Source organism: Eurytemora carolleeae, unplaced genomic scaffold (genome assembly GCF_000591075.1).
Source record: "Eurytemora carolleeae unplaced genomic scaffold, Eaff_2.0 scaffold83, whole genome shotgun sequence".
Lineage (NCBI taxonomy): Eukaryota > Metazoa > Arthropoda > Copepoda > Calanoida > Temoridae > Eurytemora > Eurytemora carolleeae.
Window position 1 is genome coordinate 40563 of NW_019396027.1, and position 22650 is coordinate 63212.

At 31.8% G+C, this 22650-nt stretch overlaps 1 protein-coding gene across 2 annotated transcripts; it reads right to left on the minus strand.

The window, feature by feature from the left end:
* Positions 1 to 904: 904 nt before the first annotated feature.
* Positions 905 to 11608, minus strand: LOC111718335 (uncharacterized). Of its 2 annotated transcripts, none has more exons than XM_023493911.1 (6): positions 11494 to 11608; positions 8662 to 8750; positions 5629 to 5734; positions 1944 to 2028; positions 1680 to 1747; positions 905 to 1248 (listed from the first exon to the last, which is right to left on the minus strand). In XM_023493911.1, the coding sequence occupies exons 1-6, from the start codon at positions 11583 to 11585 to the stop codon at positions 1122 to 1124; spliced, it is 567 nt and encodes a 188-aa protein (XP_023349679.1). In that variant the 5' UTR covers positions 11586 to 11608; the 3' UTR covers positions 905 to 1121. The 2 variants fall into 2 exon arrangements, with proteins under 2 accessions (XP_023349679.1, XP_023349671.1); XM_023493903.1 differs by having other exon boundaries at positions 1680 to 1750.
* Between the last annotated feature and the right edge of the window lie 11042 nt (positions 11609 to 22650).

Consider the following 22650-nt stretch of genomic DNA (forward strand, 5'->3'; position numbering starts at 1 on the left):
TTCCCCCTCCACATGAATCCTTAACCTTCCCCGCCATCTGAATCCTTTACCTTCCCCCCTCCACCTCATCCTAGATTACAGGGGGACCCATGGACCACACAGAGAGTAAAGGAGAAACATGGTCAACACTAGGAGTAGAGAGGGATCTATGGTCGACACATGAGAGAAAAGGAGGAACTTGCTCGACACCAGGGGGACCCGGGGTCCATACTAGGAGTACAGGGAAACCCAAAGTCTGCTCTTGGAGTACAGGGTGACCCATGGTTAAAGAACTTTGTTTTATACAGATCTTGCAATTTTTTCTTTCTTTTTCTTTTCATACACGTCAGTGGAGTCAGTGTCAGTCTGAGTAGTGAAGGAATACTTTTTTAAAGAATATATCTCTTTGAAATTCAAATTTGCAAAACAGAGAAAGAATAACAATTCTAACTGCTGACTATTTACTTTAGCTATTTGTATTTTATTAATGTAAACGCAAGTACACTAAAATTAATGATTTGTTGGTTTTAAAATTTTAAATCATAAATTATTTTATCTTCATTCACTATCTTAATCCAAGAATAATCTGTGTTGGATTATTTCATTAAGTTTCCGATTTTGCACTCTGCACAACAACAAAGGTTTGCAATTTGCATTCTCTTATTCAGGCCATATATTTATTGTAGTTAATTTGATCCAAGAAATTTATTTTAAATCTACAGTAAAGCAAAGATTATACAGTTGGGCCCGTAACATTAAAGTATTAAAAATTAGATAATAACAATAATTAAAAATTCGAATTTTGAAAAAAGTTTAATTTTTTTCAGCAAATTTGGTCCAGCCGTTTGGCTAGCTATGGCTAACATATATACAAATATATATATTTTCAAAAATACATCATTTTATATTAAATATAATTTCTTCATAAGTTATTTTTTGTTTATTTTTAAACCCATCTTATAGCGTTCATCAATGGAGTGTATAATTCTTTTAAAGAAAACAAAAACCTTAACAAAAAATAATTTGTATTTCAGATTTAGTTAACCATATTCACTATTCAGGCTGGGGTGGGCCGTGCACTGGAGGAGGAGGGGGGGTTCACAATTAGGAAGTGGGTACATAAGAGGTCCGATTAGCTAGGGTTAATAATGGTTTGTAAGAAGGTCTAGTTTGGATCTCCACTCTTGAGAAATATGAACAGGTTTCTCAGTTTTAGGATCAACAAATACATGAACAAAATCACCCTGAACCAATCCATTCTCAGCAAATCTAAACATTTTCATTTCAAGCTTTGAAAGGAACTGCAGTAAACGTATTTTCAAGTGATCCTGCAGTTCTAGAGTGGGATGTCAGATCCACAACGGTACCCTTCAAATCATTATCTGATCAAGTATGGATTAGATATCATGCATGTTTTTGCTTTTGAAAACTGTTTCTTTTTATTTAACGGTTTATCTGCAAAAGTGACTTACGCATTTTGTGCTTCAAAAACAAAGATATTATCAGAATTTAACACTTTTCAAGTCAGATAAAAATAAAACACTTTACTGATCAGATGTAGGTACCATTGTGAACCGTCTCTGCCCCTTTTTAAATGAAGGGCCAATTATAACAACTGACTCTTCTAATCAACAATTGCTAAAAAAATTACCGTTCCTTAATGGTTAGATCGTTAACAATAATTGAAAATGATTGTTTACCTCCGAACAACAGGATCGGTCGGGTTATGACCATCCTTCAAATTCAAAAGAAGGCTTTCCTCTGGATTCTTCTGAATACAACAAGAATAAACAAGGAGGGGTAAAGGTACTGTAAAGTGTACAAGTAATTTTGAGTTGTGCTTTATGAGTTATGACGCTAGAGAAACGACAATATTTTCCTCATCATTAATGAGATAAAGGTTTCCAGGGTGCTGTTGTGAATCATACATCAGCACCTTTGCATGGAGGGTCACTTGAAATTACCTGAGGAAACAAGCATAGTTTGTAGCGTACAGATGTATTTCCAAGCTTACTAACACCTAAACCTGCCAGGTATACTTCAGGGTACCTAAACAGTTTACCTTAGGTATACTTCAGGGTACCTATACAGTGTACAGTAGGTATACTTCAGGGTACCTATACAGTGTACAGTAGATATACTTCAGTGTACCTATACAGTGTACAGTAGGTATACTTCAGGGTACCTATACAGTGTACAGTAGGTATACTTCAGGGTACCTATACAGTGTACAGTAGGTATACTTCAGGGTACCTATACAGTGTACAGTAGGTATACTTCAGGGTGCCTATACAGTGAACAGTAGATATACTTCAGGGTACCTATACAGTGTACAGTAGGTATACTTCAGGGTACCTATACAGTGTACAGTAGGTATACTTCAGGGTACCTATACAGTGTACAGCAGATATACTTCAGGGTACCTATACAGTGTACAGTAGATATACTTCAGGGTACCTATACAGTGTACAGTAGGTATACTTCAGGGTACCTATACAGTGTACAGTAGATATACTTCAGGGTACCTATACAGTGTACAGTAGGTATACTTCAGGGTACCTATACAGTGTACAGTAGATATACTTAAGAGTACCTACCTGCCCATACCTAGGTATACCTAGGGTTTCCACCGGAATTCCGGGTTACGATTTACGGACAAAAATGATCCGGAATTTTTTTCCATTTCGATTATGGGAAAGGTTCCGTCATTTCGGAACGGCTATTTTATCCGGAAATCGGAAATTGGTCTGTATACACTCAACCATTGCCGTGTTTCAAGTGCAGTCACCCTTCTATTCCAGAATTTTCTGGTTCTCACTTTATTTATATACTTGTCTGTTTTTGTATATTGGAGTGGGAACCTATGGATAAACATACAGTCTACGTCTTATGGAAAAAAAGAAATTTTGAGTTTGCGACACACATTCATATTCCCATTCTGGTTTCCAGAATGGAAACCCGGAAATTTTTCCGGTTTACGGAATGGAACCCGGAAATTTTTCCAATTTACATAATGGAACCTGGAAATTTTTCTGGTTTACGATAAGGAAACTGGAATTTGTTATGTTTAGGGAATGAAACGGTTTGTAGAATAGAAACCTGAGTTTTTCCGGAATTCCGGAACAGGGTTCCAGAAATTTCCGGTTTACATTCCATAAACCAGGAAAAAATCAAGGTTACGTAACGTAAACTGGAAAATTTCCGGTCTCCATTTCATCCGGAATTCCACTTTACGGAACAAATTTCCGAATCATTTCATTTTCCAAAATGGATTTTTATTTGGGAATAATGTAAACTCAAGGTAAAGCTCAGGAACAAAGGCATACACAGGGGGGTGCTATGGGGGCTCAGCCCCCCCCCCCTCCCTGGATAAGTAAAATCAATGGTTTCTGGGGAGTTTCAGAACCAAATGTGTGATAACCAGCCCCCTCCATTAAGTCAAGTTTAGGTGTACGCCCCTGTACAATTACCCGCTAAAGATGAAAAAACTTGAAAGGCAGATATTTTATCTTGTCCAACATTCATAGTTATTTTTTCCCTGAACCTGTAATCTAGTTTTTTATTCAGAACTTTATTGTTTATCTGCGAAAGGGTATTTTCAAGTCAGAGGAGAACAAATTTAACATCGTTTAAATTTAAGAGTTTTGGGTCGCAATAAAAGTGTAATCAAAGTATAAAAAATGAACTTGTAGATTAGATTTAATTTTTTTGCAAGTTGGCTTTTATTTCAATATAAGTTTCTTGTATAATCAGGATCTTCTTAATTCTTGCAAACTAACTAACTATTATTATAAGCCATAGTATCTTTATGGAGAGTTTAAGTAATTCTTTTAATTATAAATTAACCTTTATTCTTTGTAATTTCAGTTTGTGTTGTTTCAATTTTCTAAAGCCATTAATAGTAAGAAAATTTTAGTAGTAATGACGTTTAAGTGTATGTAATAAAACAAGACATTCATATATATATGTTCCCTAAAGCCGGCCAAACTGCTGGACCGAATGGGCTGACAATTTTTGTGGACACTTATGAGTAGCCTGGGGGTGACAAAGGCTAAAAATAATGCATGACAATTTATTTGTATTTTTATAAAAATAGACCTATTAAACTATAAATCTTTAATATATTTCAGAATTTAAACAGAAAAATAAAGTTATTAATACGAACGCCCGAATTGAATTCGACATTGTAATATCAAAATGATTAGATATAAATTTAATCGACTTATTTACAGTTTGCATTTTGGGTTTTGCGCTCTCGGGTATTAGGGTTTTTTTTTTTTATTTCCCGCCTTATAGACGCAACAGATAACAGTAAAATTAGCAGGGATCAAAAATTTAATTCGGGATCAGCCTATATTTTTCAGGAACACTACCTTTAAGAAATCGTATATTTAATTTCCCTCCATTTATGGAATGCCATATCAGATGCACAATAAGCCTTTGTCAGATCAAGGTCAGAGGTCTTCTTCTATGTGAAAATTGATTTTTTTCCATCCTTTTAGAGAGTTATTTGTGGATTTTCACTACAGAAATAATAAAGTAAGTCGTGGGTATAAAATTTCAAAAACTAAACTACAGATGCAAATTTATCCAACCTATTAGCCTTTTAACCATCGCGTTTTTCCCTGAGATCCCAACTTATTTAAATACTTGTATGATATTTGTGAAAAAGTCCAAGTATAAAGAACAAAACTTCAAGTTGTGTACAGTCCCTTAGCCAGAAGTTTCCCTGTCTATGATGTTTAACTAGATAAGCAAATATACCGTCTTACAGTGTAATGAATTCAAAAACTTAGAATTAAAGGATTATGCAAATTAACAAGAAACAAAATGTAAATGAAAACATTTCGCATAGTTGTAAAAAGTATATTTTTTTCAGTGAAATATTCATCCCTGAAGTCTTGATAAAATTAAAAAAAACTGAGGACTCAAACTTATTGTTGATTATGCAGCTGTTGTGAATTGCATTTACTCTCTGTAAATGGAGGGTTACTTCAAATTATGATTACAGACTTTTCAAGATTTTTTTATCAAACAGAGCTGGGAATTTTTTTAATGGTGGATATCGGGATTAATGCTTGATCCACTCTTTTCTTAATCTCCAAATTTAATAATGCTTGTTTTCCTCTTTTTATGAATCTCCAGATTAATTAACCGATCAGGATTAAGGATATCCCATTCTAAAGTTTTCAGCTCAAATGAGACACTTAGTTTTCCATTCTTCAACCTAACTTCATTTTGTCAGTTCAGTTAAATCTTCTAATCAATTGTAGATTCACTGGAAGATGTTTTTTATCCTGTTATCCTGATATTGAGGGGAGAAGGATTTCCCCCTTTCATCTATGGTGGAAGAAGTTTATATCAATATAATAAAGACAATTTTTTTATTTAAGTTTTAATTGTTTGATTGTAAATAAGCTTTTTTTTAGTGACAAGTTTACAAGTTAATAAAGAGAAGCTTTTTTAATTGATAGCTTCTACTTGTTTCCATGTCTTTGTGTATTAATGCTACTTGAAAGCTATACATAAATCAAAATTGAAGTTATCTTCATTATTTTGATATAATCGCCTACCAAAGTATGTTAAAGTTAACAATGCTATAAGTAAGATGCATTAAGCTAGACCCACCTATTTAGTAGATTTGTATACCTGGCAGATCCTAGAAAAGTGCAGCTGTTTGTCACCATATAACCACGCGGTAAAACAGCTGATTCCAAATCCAATCCAACATGGCGGATAAGAAACACATTGATCACTGAAAAAAATAGGACCATTGAAAATTTAATCCAGGTTTCATTACAAAATGATTACAAAATTAAACAATGAATTGAAAACTTTGGGGTATTAAACAAATCTTGGAAATGAATTGAATTAAATGTTAAAAAGTATCAAAAAAGTATCTTGCATATGATCAGAAGATACCCAAGTCATTAATCTTAATACTTCCACAGCTTTAAAAGATCTGGATCATGAAATTATGTATATAGAGGGAGGGGGTGCAGAGGCGCCATGATCCCCGCAAAAATGACCTCCGAGCCTCCGGATTTGCAGAATTACCTCCAGGCCCCGAAAAACTGGTCACCAAGCCTCCTGCCATTCTGTCTCCACGCCCCCCATTTAAAAAATATTTTGCTTTTATTTCCACCAAGAACCTTTTTTTAAAAAATTCTCAACATGATGAAATAGTTCAGAATGATACATTAACATTTTGTATTAAAAAGTGAATTTTAATTGAGATTAAAGGCTTGTATTTTGTTTTTCTAAATTTCACAAATTCCTTAAATTGTGAAGAACTATTGCAGTTTTGTATAAAGATAGAAAAATGTTATTGTAGAGGGGTCTCATATACGAATCAAACAATATCAGCGGCAATTTACAAAACAAGGTAGTTTTTGTGAAATCCTTGTATTTGTGCTTTTATCGTATGCTTTAGAAAATATTGAAGAACTATTTTTTAAAAATTGAAACAAAGAAATAAAATAATCTAAATATCTATTACATGCTATACTAACAGGTTAGGGCAGCTTCGTATCATATCTTGTTTCTTTAATAAGTTAAATTTAATTCTAAATAGTTTTTCTTTTAGCGAGAGAATTCATTTGACTGAAAAAATTGATATACAGAGGGGGGGGGGGGGGGGTGCGCAAAAACTCGTATATTAAAGGACAGATGCTCATTAATTTGCATTTTTATGATAAAATGTAATGCTAAGGAATCGAGAGTTAATAAAATCTTCAAATCATGATGCCTTCAAAAATATTAGATAAGTCGTTTATAAAGGTCGTCTTTTACTCATTCCATCTTAATATAAACTTTTACAGAAAAACAACTCCAGAACAATTAAATGAATCAACATGTCGAAATTGTTGATTAAACGGTTCTTAAAACTATCTGAGTCTACTATGAAGAGATATATTTTGATATTTGTTTGGTTAAGCCAATAAATTTAAACAAAAAATAAAACAACAAGCGGAGACCAAAATGCGGGGCGTGGAGACAGAATGGGGGCAGGCTTGGTGACGTCACGGAGGCTGGGAGACCAGTTTTGCGGGGCCTGGAGGTAATTCTGCAAATCCCGAGGCTCGGAGGTCATTTTTGCGGGGATCATGGCACCTCTGCACCCCCTCCCTCGTATATTTAACAGGTTCCAATACAATTGAGATGGGTTAACATCTTTCTTTAGCAATCGTTAGTTAGAGTTTTTTTACATGATTATTTTTAAGTTTTTAATAATCTTAACAAAAATCAACATGAATTCTTCTGTAATCTGTATCTTATCATTCTATGTTTAAATAGTTAATATGTTCTAAGTTTAAATCTAGAAACTGCGGGAAAATTTCTGGAAAATAAAAAATTATAACAAATTTGATTAATAATAATAGAGATATACGTATTACATAGTTGGACGATTTTTTCCCTCTAAAAATCATGATATTTAATTTATTTTTTTCTTGACATAAATCAACAAAAATTAAATTTATCACATACAATACCATATGGCAACAATGTCATCTAAGGTTGCCCTTTTTCGAAAATTATGCAGCCTTTAAACTCGAGTATTGTGTAAAAAAGAAGATACAATATTAGTTTGGACCTTTAAAATTAGTTTTAGATGAAAGAGTTAATATAATAAAATAAAGAATAGAGATTTCTTTTAAATAAGGAAAAAACTATAATAATCCCAAGATTTTATTTTAAAATTATTGTTAGAACTGTCAAAAATAGCTATTATTATTTTTTTTCTTTTTCTAAAGGAACAGTTTTGCGTTAAGGTAAAATCNTGTAAAATTAAAAATAAGATAAAACATTAAAACATCAATATTATTAAAAAAACATAATAAACAAACAATATGTGTCAAAAATGACAATGCCCGCTTCACAACGATACCCTTGAAACAGTTATCTGATCAATAATGTTGCAGATATTGTAGTTTTTTAAATTTTAAAAGCGTTTCTTTATGATAATTTTTTTCCTGCATTAGATAAAAATAGAAATGCACTTTTGTCAAGAAACCAAAATATTAAAATAATGAATTATATAATCATTGATAATCATACTTGATCAGACAAAGGTTTAAAGGGCACATTTTACTATAAACTTTCCATAACAATAGCAGACCTTTTTCTGTTTTACTAAACTGAAAAAGGAAAAAATTAAAGCCAATTTCTTGCTAGTCATTTCTGTAGAGTAGAAAAGATGTATTTCATCTACAAGTTAAAGGCTTAGAGTGTACTATTGAGAATATATGTCATTCAAATAAGGTTAATTAACAACCTCCCCAAAAACTTTAAAAATATGATTACATTTCATCTGCTTGTTTAGGTCTTCAATTAAAAAAAAAATATATTTAAGTTTAAGGCTATTTCAGCATAATTTAAAAAAAATTTCATTTAATGTCAGCATTTTTCACTTTTTCAACATTTCTTTTCAGGTGAAACTAGAAATAGGTGCGTCAATTTTTTTCAATTTATTCCTTTATCGTTCATTAAAAGTTTTAATTTGTTTGTTTTCCTAATTATCATTAATTTTTCATCTAATTCGGTCGTTTTCTATTTGAAAGATTAGCTCAGTTAAAGAAAATTAATGTGTTTTTTTCAAAAGATCATTTGAAAAGTTGTTTGTTCAGGAAAGTGATGGCCATATCTACTTTTAACTGAACTTTGCTTAACCCTTGAACTAACCTGTATCATAAATAGAATGGTAAACTGCATTGTTAATATGTCCATATTGATCATTGTCCTTCCATCTTGTCTGTATTGGCAAGAACCATCTTAACAAAATTAATATTTCCAGCAACTTTTTTCTAACAGGCTTGTATTGTATACTCTTTGCTGATACTTGCGTGAGGGAGGGAATCCCCGGACGCCATTAGCCTCTGAGGCTCTGCTATGCAGACATGAGCCTCCAAGATTTTCTAGGGAGACCGAGCCTCTACTATGCAGACCATACCTCCTCTATACAATGAACGAGCTTCCACCGTACAGAACAGCTTTTTTTAAATCTTGGTTTTGATGTGTAATGAAAAATTTTAACAATATTTTTGACGTAGTGGCATAAGAATATTACTAAATAGAGTTATTTATTGATTGTCATGATTAAACATATATATGGACTCATCAAGTGGTTTATAAGATTTATACTAAACTTAAACATTTCTTACGCAGAAAGGAAGATATTTGGAAAAATATTTCTGGAGTAAACTTAGTTTGTTTTGTTGTAATCTATGATTTAACAATACCTATTTTCAAAAAATGTTAAGATTTAAATAAATGATACAAATTTTCTAGATTTGATTTGAACTACAAAAAAGGTATCACTTAAATCAAAGATTATAAAAGATGAAATGAAATTCAACTTTGTGTAAAAAATGTTTAAAGTTTTATTATAGCACTTAATTAGTCATAATTAGGCACTATTTATGATAATTGATAAATACTTCTCATCTTTGAGAAACCTCTCATGCCACCATATCGAAAGATTTGTAAAAAATCTTTTATTTAAACTTAAAACAAAAGTTTTAAAAAACCTCCTGTATTACACAGGAATATTTTGATGTATTGGGCATGCTCATTACTGCACAGCAGAGGCTCGGTCTGTCTAGCAAATCTGGGAGTCTCGTGTCTGCATAGCGGAGGCTCATGGCGTCCGGGGGTTCCCTCCTTCCTTGCGAGAGCTCATGACTTTCAGAAGGTGGCCTAGATTATTTACAGAGTTTTTAAAGAATTGAACAAAATAAGGCAAAACAACTTGTTAATACTCACAAAAAGTTTTACAGAATCTCATCTTCCTTAAATAGAGGATAATATATCTGTTTGTCTGTTTGTTTGTTTGTCCGATCATAACTTAGGAACCCATAAAATAATTTGCCTCAAATTTGGATAAGGGAACTCGGTAGAACCACGGAAATGTTCTTAGCTTGATTTTGAGATTCAAAGTTGAGCGGATAGACTTTTAAATCGGGAATTTAGTTTCACGGTAAGTGCAGGTACACCTTGGGAGTAATTTTTAGTAGAGGATAAAGGAATTCATAACTCAAGGTATTTCTAATTGCTGCTTTGATGCCCCAGTTTAAGAATGCTCATATCACACCGGACTAACCAGAGTGAGCATGTTCAGGTTTAAATTAAGTCAGAAGTGGCATTTAACCATGAACTTAAAATTTAAGTCAAAACTTTTCGTTCTTTAGTTTTAGACTCTGTACTCTTTTAGCTATACAATGTTGAAAGATTTTCATAAATGCCCATATAGGAATTGTTGCAAAATCCACTAATTAATATCCTGAACAGCTGGGAGGAAGTAATACACTTTTTCTCAAAATACTTTATATTGCTACAGTATGATCAGGGAGCACCAGTTGGGACCTGAACACCCCCTGTAAACCATAAATTTTACTGCTCCAAAAGGGAGGGAATACGACCCAATTGCCCTCCTTTGGATACGTATTTGAGGATGTTGTAAGCACAGAAAGGTTTAAAGGGAATGTTTGCGAAAAATAAAAGTGGTCTTAATTTTAATTCAGTTTTGATGACTACTAATTATACTTACTTTTAATGTACAATTTACATTGGACGAAATGATTTGGCAGCTAGGTGTCTCTAGCTCTATACTATTGAGATTTTACGTGGGACAGACACCTAGTGGTCAATGAGTTATCGTCCAAAATACACTGTTTATAAAAAAAGAGTTTGATATTTAAACTACATATAAATCCCCAAATTGAATTATACATTTATAACTTGTAATATCTAAGTGATTAATTTTGAATTATTTAGGGCTTGGATGAAAAAATGCGATCTCTGTGAATTTACATGGGTTTGACGCGTTTTCGCCCATTTTCTCCCAATACATGTAACAGATAAAAATAATATTAGCAGCGATCAACATCGAATGCAAATCGAGATCAGCTCATAAACCCTTTCATTTTTCGTGGAAATTCCCTTTAAAGGGCACTTGAAACTTTTGTTCAGGCAGCGGCCCATGTCAGTTATGTTAGTGTCGCATCAAATTACAAGAAAGAGAGAGGTGGGATGCCTGCATAGAGACTGACCAAAAACTAAACTACAGATGCAANGTACAAGTCTCAACTTTGGTACAAGTCTCAACTTTGGTACAAGTCTCAACTTTGGTACAAGTCTCAACTTTGGTACAAGTCTCAACTTTGGTACAAGTCTCAACTTTGGTACGAGTCTCAACTTTGGTACACGTTTCAACTTTGGTACGAGTCTCAACTTTGGTACAAGTCTCAACTTTAAGATACTCTTACCAAAGTTAAGGTTTGTACCAAAATGTTGAGACTCGTACTAAAGTGAAGACTTGTACCAAATGACAGCTTGCTCCATCCACTCCCACGCCCACCAGCTGTCAGTCTCTACTCAGGCATCTTACCGAAATTTTTACTCTGGATCTACAAAATTCATCTTCCCTCTCTCTTGTAATTTGACGCGGCAAAATGAGGCTCATGATTAGAATTATGGGGACAGTCCGTTGAAGTTAATTATATTCTACATATTTACCTAAATTGCGAGATTGTATTCCAAGAAGGTGGTTCAGAGGAAAATAATCTAGCTCTTATCTTCCGACAGGAACCAACTGCTTTAAACAACATTTTTCTGCAATAAAAACTCTAATTAAAAAAAGAAGCACAGTTGGACTCATAAAATTGGTCTCGGGAACCTATGGTAAAGTAAAATTCACTTAACTTCACTGTAAAGTAGCCGTAAATAATTATTATGTTGTTATAAAGCATGTCATTTTATATCAGCTATAATTAAAAGAATGTGTACAGTGTATAAAGATTAAAAATTTAAAGTGTTTACAATCAACTATCTGTGAGTACACATATACGACAGTGTATTCAATAAACCCATAGACGTATCCACTGACCTTATAGGATATACACTATACACTATACAGGGCTAACCACAAAGGATGAGACTTAAGAGACGATTGTGTATTTAAACTGTAGTTAATGTACATATATAGAGACTACCCATGTGTAACGTCATTTCCAATGTTCAACAGTCAACATTTCTTCTTTACCCCCTGATCACTGAAAGTCTGAAAGATATGGTTTTTAATGTGTTTTCAGACCGCAACCCCCACCCCCCACCTCTGGGGAAAAAATATTAAGCACCACCCCTGAACCAATTCCTGTGAACGCCCCTGTTCATCTCTAATGAAAGTAGTTAACTGAGTATATATTAGTTTTGCTTGTCTGTGTCTGTTTTGTCCGTTGGTATCCAATAACCATCACAACTGCGAAACTGGTGTTTGGACCTGACATGACTTTAGGAAAGGTTTATGAATGATCAAAATTACAAAAATTAGTGTCCAACAGTTTTTGACTTTTGTTAAGTTTTGAAAATGCGCTAAAAATATTATTTAATCCACGAACTTTTTTTATTGTTTTTTATTTTACAAAGAAAAGACATGCTCATATCACACCGGACTAACCAGAGTGAGCAGCATTCGGTTTCTTCTATTTGAAATCAAACGTGTTTTGGTCTTTAATTCAATAATCATTTACTTTATGGATTTGTTTATGTTATACATTTTCATTCAAAATGCATATGCCAACAAAAAAGTATTAAATAAAAAAGGCAAACAAATTATGTTTAATGGGTAAAATTGTGATCGAAAGTCACAGGTTTCTGGAATATTGACAGAACCGTTAAATCCACGTGATATGTAGAGCCTCAATTAAAAGTTGAAAAAGAAAATGTGCGCGGAGTGTCCAGAAAGTCTAATACTATAAAGTATATAATTACAGTTTTGATATTAGTAAAATTAATTTAGGTATCAGAGATTTAAACACTTGAAATTCTAAAATGCCCGTAATATTTTCTAAAAAATATTTTATTTTTTTGTCTATTTAAGTTGAATAAAACTATTTTCGCATTTTCTTCGTTTTATATTACAGAAAAGTTATTAAAGTTTACGGCTATTTGAACCTCTTTGGTCGGTAAAATTTTAATATTTAAAGTTTAATCATTTTTTTTAACGCAAAATTTATTTTAAACTAGAAATTCAAGGCGCTTCGCGCCCTTCTTTCTAGGCTTTTAGGGCGCTTCGCGCCCATCTTCTATTTAAATTGTGAACATGTTCTTTTTGTTTACATTTCAAAACAAAGAGGAAAAAAATTTTCGGATTTTTAAAAATTTAAATTTTTTTACAAAATTAAAAAACTTTAAAACAAAAATTTTCAAAATTTCAATCATTCATAAACCTTCCCTGGGGTCCCTAGATGTCCCACAAAAAATTTGGGCCCGATCGGTTCAGCCGTTTTGACGTTTATTGGATACAAACAGACAGACAGACAGACAAACAGACAGACAAGCCAAATTTATATACAGATAAAACTTTCTCAACAGATTTCAAATAAGTCAAATTGTGAACGTAAGATGTTATTTATCTATCCATATACATATAGATGTAAACAGATATATCAATTCATATCCATAACAGTTTTTATTTGTCGAAATCTATAATCAAAATTAGAGTAGCCTTGGAAAATATATATTTTTTTATTCTGTCCATATTTCATAAACCTTTTTACATAAAACACACCTCGACTAGCGAATTTAACTTAATGTTCGGATGATGAATTAAAAACAAAAAACAGGAAATAGACTTAAAGAAAATACTGTACAAAAACACAGAGATATCGGTAGCTTCCGGGAAATTTAAACTTTTAAATTCAGATAATTAACTTTAAACAATATCGGTAAATATCTGAATAACTATACTAAAGTAAAAGTATAACTATAAAAAGGGTTAAAACAGATTTTACTATTTTAGACAGAATACTTTTTAACGTTGTATTCTTAACGTTCTGGTAAACAAAACGAAAAGCTATCGTTTTAGAAAACAATTTTTCTTGTGAATATGAATCCAAGGTCGACTACAAAAATAAAACGATATTCATTTGTTGTTCAATTGTTGGGTTAACACATTAATTTCTTTTCATCTATATATTATACCTTGCTTGTCTGTTTGTTTGATAAAAATGTGCAAAAAAATAATTTTTGTTGCAGTTAATTAAAAAAATAAAATCTCAATTTTTATGGAAATTGTGTTCTTTTGTTGTTAGGTCAAAAGATCCATTGTTTTCTTTAATCCTTTGAAAAATCAAAGATTATTTTTAAGAAAATGATGTCGACTAGGTTTTAATATCAAATTATGAACGAATTTTAACATATTCTAATAAACCTTTTTTAACCTTAGAATCTAAATAGTTTTCCACAAATATTTTTTTTATTTTAAAAGTTGTTATAAGAGAAACTGTTTTCAAGAGATTCTACCATCCTTGCAAATTTTTTTTTTCTTAAAACTGACTTCCCCAGTCTTTTCATGTTATGTTTAGCTGAGACATGAAGATTTTCTCCTGGAACACTTTCTTAGTCTATGTAACGAAACAAACCAATTCAACGTACATTGAGAACAAGAAAAATGTTAACCCTATCCCGTTTGGGCTATTTGAGTGTAATACAGATTGTGGGGATTTTTGAGGTTTTAATATTCTTTCGAAGATTAGATATAGGAGTCTGATACATGTACAGGGTGTCCTAATAAACATGGGAATTCAGTGACAAATCGAATATTGTTATGAATCAGCAATGTAATACCTAATTTCAAAACCCATAATATTATTATGTCTGTTGGAGTTTATTTTATAAAAAAAGGGTAAAATACTGTAAAGATGTGTCTATAATGTCTCTGCAAGATAAACAGTGAAGACGGAAAAGTTTACTCTGTTTGTATAGTGTAATTTTCTTGTTTTACTAAGAACAACCGTATGCAGTCAAAACATAAAAAAAATGTGAACATAGCAGACGAAAATCTTACAGATTACAGCTTTCTCAGTAGTTATCACTATACTAAATCATAGAATTATTTAAAAAGACGATATCGAATTCGTCACTGAATTCCCATGTTTATTGGGACACCCTGTACGTCCATAGTCCAACTTTTCAAGGCAAGCTCATTGAAAAAAAATGAGACCTTTAGCTTTGATGTCGAGTGTGCTAAGGAAGGTTTCAAATAAGAAAAAATCGCAATTTCAATGCACTAAATTTACCATTTGAAAACGTAATAATTGACGGAAGACTCAAATGTTGTAGTATGGAGGACCGAACGTTTGTGGCTTATGGCTGCCAGAAGACAAAAAAGCTAATATGTGGCATGGAAGGGAAAATGTTGTGGCTTATGGCCGCCCACCTTTCCCCGCTCCCACTGGGCTTTCTGATAATTTCTTGGTGTACTTTGTTACATTTCCAAAAGAGCATACTATATTAAATTTTGCAAAGATTTGCCTTGTCCTTATTAACGCTCTCATTATGTGTTTGATTTATTTTTTTGATTTCCTTTCTTAATGGTTTATTAAATTCAATCAAATTTCAAAATTTACTATGCGATTTATGATTCCCTATCATATTGACATTCTTTTAAATTCTCCTATGCTCCCACGATAATATCGAAACTATGGTTTTCGGAGGTGGGGAACGGGGTGGTTGTGGGTGGGTGGGGGTAAGGGTTACGGGAATTATTATTCAGACTTCAACGAAAGGTAAAAAAGAACATACAGCGTACATATTGAAAACAGTTCTCTATGGTCGGAATTTGAAAACAAGAATAGATTTGTAAACAAGAATAGATGCATCAGTGTTCGTCTAGTATCCGAGAAAGATAAAATCATTTAATTTTGATAATTTTGATAATTCACATAATAGTTTCCTATGATCAGAATATTTCATAGATTATTTTTGAAAATTGATTCCCATGTCAGACTGAGACATCCGCCTTGTGTTTACTTTTCCGCCCAAAGACAGTACACTGCAGTGCAAAAAATGCGCACACCTCTGGAATAACTTTCCTTGTATTAGAACCTTGGTTTGGATAAAAGAATAATGATATTCATGACATAAAACTCTGAGAGGGAAATTCAATATTATTATTTGATAAAAAGCAACTAACTATTGTTGGAAGCATAAAATTCTAAAATATATATATAAAATATATATAAAATATATACACCGTAATAATAATATTTCTTGATTTTTTAATATCTCCATTATTTCAAATTGCAAGTCATGAAATATTAGAGATTATCATAAACATGAATAAATGTCTGACAAAAAATGACAAAACTTTAAGTTTCATGCAAGTTATCTTATAAGTGTGTCTTACTGAACTTTTTAATTTCTGAAATTTTATGTCGTTTTCTTGAGATTATATTTCGTTTTCTTGTAATTATATTTCGTTTTCTCGTAATTATATGTCGTTTTCTTGTAAAAACATGTAATTTTCTTGAGATTATATGTCGTTTTTTGTAATTAAATGTCGTTTTCTTGTAATTATATGTCGTTTTCTCGTAATTATTTGTCGTTTTCTTGTAATTATATTTCGTTTTCTTGTAATTATATGTCGTTTTCTTGTAATTATATGTCGTTTTCTTGTAATTATATGTCGGTTTTTTGTAATCATATTTCGTTTTCTTGTAATTATATTTCGTTTTCTTGTAATTATATTTCGTTTTCTTGTAATTATATGTCGTTTTCTTGAGATTTCTTGTGACATTATCTCTTGAACCAAACCTAACGTTTTGATAATTTTATCATGTTACATCGTGAAAAAATAAATATTTTTTTTGTTGAACATTTTATTTTGGCAGAACTGAAAAAGCAGAAAATCTTAAATTGATGCACACACACCTACATATTTTTTTAATCCGAAAAACATAAAGTGAATTACAACATCAATAAAAAACTGGAAAACTTAATAACGGGCTCAGGGTCAAGATTTAATAAATAACGAGAAGTAGCTGAACTGCACTGTCGTTATTCAACTACTTCTTAGTTGACAGTTCAATCTGTAGAAGAGAATTGGTTGAACCAGGTCTGGAAGGTTCAACCATCTTTCATCAAGTATGGACTCTGTAATTGCAAATATTTAGAAAAGAAGACCTAAAGTCAATCTAAAAGTCGTCTTCTTATTCCATTTCTCAGTACTTTGCTGAGAACAAGTTGGGAGAATGCACTATACTTACATATTTATTATTTACTGAAGATTTCAAACAATTTAAATTGAATAAAATGCAAACTAACAGGATTTATATTCTGTTTGTTCTTACTAAATAAATATAAATATAGATGTTCCTGGAATTCTTCTTATTTTAAAATCTAATTTATTTACCATAATCTGCACCATATTGCTATAATCTGCACCCTACTTTTTATAATCTGCACCATATTGTTAATAATCTGCATCATATTGTTTATAATCTGCACCATATTGTTAATAATCTGCACCATATTGTTTATAATCTGCACCATATTGTAAATAATCTGCATCATATTGTTTGTATTCTGCATTATATTGTTTATAATCAACGCCATATTGTTTATGATCTGCACCATATTGTTTATAATCTGCACCATATTGTTTATAATCTGCACAATATTGTTTATAATCTGCAACATATTGTTTATAATCTGCACCATATTGTTTATAATCTGTACCATTTTGTTTATAATCTGCACAATATTGTTTATAATCTGCACCATATTGTTTATAATCTGCACCATATTGTTTATTGCAAATTTAGTTTTTTATTTTCTGTTTTAAGTATTTCTGGTTTATTTTGCCAAATCCTAGGAAATCATTCTATAAACTTTATTCAAATTTAAAATCAAACTCGCCGAGTTCAAAATTGTAAATTTTGTAGAAAATCTACAAAATCAAACGGACTAATTAGTGATTTTATTTGATGGTGAACAAAAGATTCATGATTTAACTAATTATGCTTTTATCCATTGTTAGGTCAAAAGTGCTCACTGTCCATGGTTTAGCCACTTTAATTAAAGGGAGTGTTCACTGTTTGTCCATGGTTTAGCAACTATTAAAGGGAGTGTTCACTGTTTGTCCATGGTTTAGCCACTTTAATTAAAGGGAGTGTTCACTGTTTGTCCATGGTTTAGCCACTTTAATTAAAGGGAGTGTTCACTGTTTGTCCATGGTTTAGCCACTTTAATTAAAGGGAGTGTTCACTGTTTGTCCATGGTTTAGCCACTTTAATTAAAGGGAGTGTTCACTGTTTGTCCATGGTTTAGCCACTTTAATTAAAGGGAGTGTTTACTGTTTGTCCATGGTTTAGCCACTTTAATTAAAGGGTGTGTTCACTGTTTGTCCATGGTTTAGTCACTTTAATTAAAGGGAGTGTTCACTGTTTGTCCATGGTTTAGCCACTTTAATTAAAGGGAGTGTTCACTGTTTGTCCATGGTTTAGCCACTTTAATTAAAGGGAGTGTTCACTGTACTTTAATTAAAGGGAGTGTTCACTGTTTGTCCATGGTTTAGCCACTTTAATTAAAGGGTGTGTTCACTGTTTGTCCATGGTTTAGCCATTTTAATTAAAGGGAGTGTTCACTGTTTGTCCATGGTTTAGTCACTTTAATTAAAGGGAGTGTTTACTAAAAAACTGAATCTACTGGCGCTGTTTTTATTTCTGTTTGATGATTTTTTACAGAGGATTTTATTCAAGTTGATGATATAATGAAGGGAAGGGAGGAAGGCCAGCCACAATGATTTCTCGTCTGAGCCACATTTCCCCTCATTATCTCGTCCGAGCCACCTTTTTAAAACTTTATGCTCTAAATCAAAAAAGTTCAGAATTTGTTATAGTTCAGAAACAGTTATAATAAAAAATCAAAATATTCCGAATATCCATCATTTGACTTCAAGCTAAGTAGACTTCCAACAGTTTAATCCTGAAAACCTTTGTCTAACTAGAGATGAATTTGAATTCGATTTTATTAAAAAATTATAATTAATTGTAATTGTAGTACGTGTCTTTATTAGAGTGAGACAATGAAGAACATTTTTAGAATATCAGGTTTTCTTTATCATGGTTATTAAATGAGAAAATATTAAATTTTGTTCGCAATCTGCCACAAATATCAAGAAAAGAATAGAAAAGATAACAAACAATATTTATTTTTGGCGGGTTTTTATTTTATTTTTCTCCTCGTTCAGTAGATAAACACCTTCAGAGGTTCAGGACTAACGAGCAAAACATCTTCATAACGTTTTAGATTTTTAGCACTCTAATCCAAAAGTATCAAATTTTAGTTTATTTTCAAATTGCTGTATTCTTATCTAAAAAAGTTTTTATCTTCATTAAATGATTGAATATAATATGGGATCTAGTTTATTATCGTTTTTGATGTAGTGTAGATTGAAAGAAACGAACAGCACCAAATCTAAAGTATTTTTCTTTCTTTCCCAGGGATTAATATCTTTCTTTTCAAACACATTATTACTTTAGCTGATTAATTTAGGCTTAAACCTTTTCAATTAAAGATTTTACAAAGTTCTGCAAGAAGGGGGTAAATTTGGTTCTCTGAATAGAAACCTTTTATTTTTACACAGCTGGAACTTTAGAATTGTGGATATCGAGATCAACATGCTTGTTCATCTCTTTTTCTTAATCTGGAGACTAATCTAGTCTTCAGATTAATTTCTAGAGATAAGAGATGCGCTCTTTAACTTTTGAAAAACCAGTTTTTAATTTTCCCGCATTGAGATGTCATATCAATTGAACTAATGATCGATTGAACGAACGTAAGCTTTGGATAAATGTTTATTAAGACTAACGTTCAAAATGACTATAGTCCTCAAATGTGATAAAATATGTGTTTTTATTAGCCTTACATTAACATGATTGAATTTATATTTCTTTAAATGCTCTTATAGCCAGCTTGTGAACAGCTGACTTTATTTAAATCGGGTATTGGCCCAATCAATATAGCATCGTCTTTATATTTGTAATCAAAAGTATCTTTATTACATGTAGTTAGGAAATGTGATATCCAACAAAAGCGGATTAAAAAGAAAATTAAAAGTTTCCACAGAGGATATTCAGATTAAGCTATCAGGATTAAGGATATCCAATTCTAAAGTTTTTAGCTCTGGTCAATGAAAATTTAATATATGAATTCTATGAATGCATAAAGTAAAAACAATTGATTCGTCCTCTACGTATACCAAGTTTTAGTTTGGTAACCAACCATTCTTTGTGATTAAAGAAAAATATATTCTCATGGCTTTATCGTTTACCGTTTTAGTCTTTCCTCTCCTGTTTTAAAATTAAAATACATGGTCGGCGTTTATATCAATACAATGAAGACGACTTTTTCATTAAAGTTTTGATTGTTTACCAGTGTATTTTTCGAATAAAACGTTTACAAAAGAAACAAAGAGCAGCAAGAGTAGTAAATAGTTTTACTTTTTTCCATGATTATGTGGATAAATATTGTTTAAAAGCTTGTTAAAATTAAATTTCAAATCGAAAGTCTTTATCGTAACTATTATAGCTATAAGCTATCAAAAAATGCTTAAACTAAAAAATTCAATTTTTGCAAATTTGCAATTTTTTTTGCAGATTCTAAAAGTAGAGCACAAGAGCTTTCCAATGATGTATCAATTGTCATATTTGGACATCAAACATGGGATTTAGAGGGGGGGGGGCAAATTGACCCCCCCCCAGCGTATCCTGGTTTTCAAGTACCCCAGCAGAGATAGGGTTAAATGAAAACCAGATTAAAATTACTGAACAGTCCCTTGAAGTTTACAAACATGTAAATCCCTGGTTGAATGTATCCAAACCCTGGTAGAAGAATTAAATCTATAGAAGCCTGATTATCCAGGATTAGAATATTGTGAAAGGGTTTCTCAGGGTTTAGGTAAATTATCTCCCTTCAAACATGACAAAATGTTGCTTGGAAGTTCTATGCGATATAAAATACTCGGTTAATTGTGAGTAAAGATACTATTGCATTGTAAATGATAGATACTAAAACATTCTCCAATTGTAAAGTGATGTGAGCCCTGCAAGATGAAGGTATAGACAGGACAAAATATAGAATCCACTACCCTTTCTATATATATATACTCGTACTTCGACAATCCTTCCTGGTTCAGCTACAGGTCTGCTTGAATATTGTTAAACTTTAGAGTTTAAAGTTCTCAGTGCAGAAGTTGCCAAAGAAATTGAGAAAAACTTGCACTTTTAGGATTTTATTTTTTTTCAACATCTAAATCTATATATATACTTTTCTTGTCTGGTGTTTGTTTGCTTGTTCGTCTGTTGTGTCCAATAAACGTCAAAACGGCTGAACCGATCGGGCCCAAACTTTTTGTGGTATATCGCGTGACCCCAGGGAAGGGTTATGGATGATCGAATTTTCAAAATTTTGTCTCTAACAAAATTTGATTTTAAAAAATTTGAAAATTTTTGTTTGTTTATTTGTTTTTCAATGTGTACAAAGAGAACATATTCACGATTGAAATAGAAGATGGGCGCGTCAATAGCATTCACTAGTAATAAGTAAATTTTTAAAAATCTAATTCAATCATTCAGAAGTATGATTGAATATTTTACAAAAGAATCAAACCAGAAATACAGTATAAACAAGGTTACACACAAAGGATGAAACTGTGAAGACGACCTGAATCTCTTTAAATATGAAGATTCCAAGGTTAAAATAAGTGATCTGCCTTGAAGTGAGTCATTTTAGGGACTTTTTGATTTTTTCGCACAGGAAAAAACAAGTTTAAAGTGAATCCTAAATCACCCTGTACTATAAAGTCCCTTATTTCTCTTAATTAGATTCTATATAAACTAAAGAGAGCGGGAATTCTTTAAACTTATAATTAAAAGCAAACAGTCTCTTATTGAGTTATTGGGGTTCAATCATCATTCTCCACAGATTATACAGATAGGACATGAGATGATATAAATAGGACATGAGATTATACAGATAGGACATGAGATGATATAAATAGGAGATGAGATTATACAGATAGAACATGAGATGATATAAATAGGACATGAGATTATACAGATAGGACATGAGATTATACAGATAGGACATGAGATGATACAAATAGGACATGACATTATATAAATATGACATGAGATGATAAAAGTAGGACATGAGATTATATAAATAAGACTTGAGAGGATACAAATAGGACAGGAGATGATATAAATAGGAAATGAGATGATATAGATAGGATATGAGATGATACAAATAGGACATGACATTATATAAATATGACATGAGATGATATAATTAGGACATGAGATGATATAAATAGGATATGAGATGATATAAGTAGGACATGAGATGATATAAATAGGACATGAGATGATACAGAAAGGACATGATATGATACAGAAAGGACATGATATGATAAAAGTAGAACATGAGATGATATAAATAGGATATGAGATGATACAGAAGGAACATGATATGATATAAATAGGATATGAGATGATAAAAGTAGGACATGAGATGATATAAATAGGAATTAAGATGATACAGAAAGGACATGATATGATACAGTGTGTCTCACAAAACATAAGAGTTGGTGAATAATTTTAAATGTCTTCTTTAATATACAGTATATAGTTATTAAAGGCTTTTTGCAGTTTAACCCGATCCAGATTGGACTATTTTTTTCTAATATAATTTGGGGTGGGGGGTGTTTCCCACCCCCCACCCCTACAATTTTGCCATTAGAGTTGAGAAAGAGCAGTGTGATACATGAACCTAGTACAACTTTTCAAGGCAGCTGCTCATTAAAAAAAAATTAGACTTATAACTTTAAAA

Bases quoted from the DNA above. Each gene is read 5' to 3' on its own strand.
- LOC111718335 (XM_023493903.1), bottom strand. From the start codon at position 11,585: ATGTTGTTTAAAGCAGTTGGTTCCTGTCGGAAGATAAGAGCTAGATTA. The intron at 5,735-8,661 runs GTTAGTTCAAGG...TATTTTTTTCAG, and splicing joins CCATTCTATTTATGATACAG to TGATCAATGTGTTTCTTATC. The intron at 1,751-1,943 runs GTAATTTCAAGT...TGTTGTATTCAG, and splicing joins AACTATGCTTGTTTCCTCAG to AAGAATCCAGAGGAAAGCCT.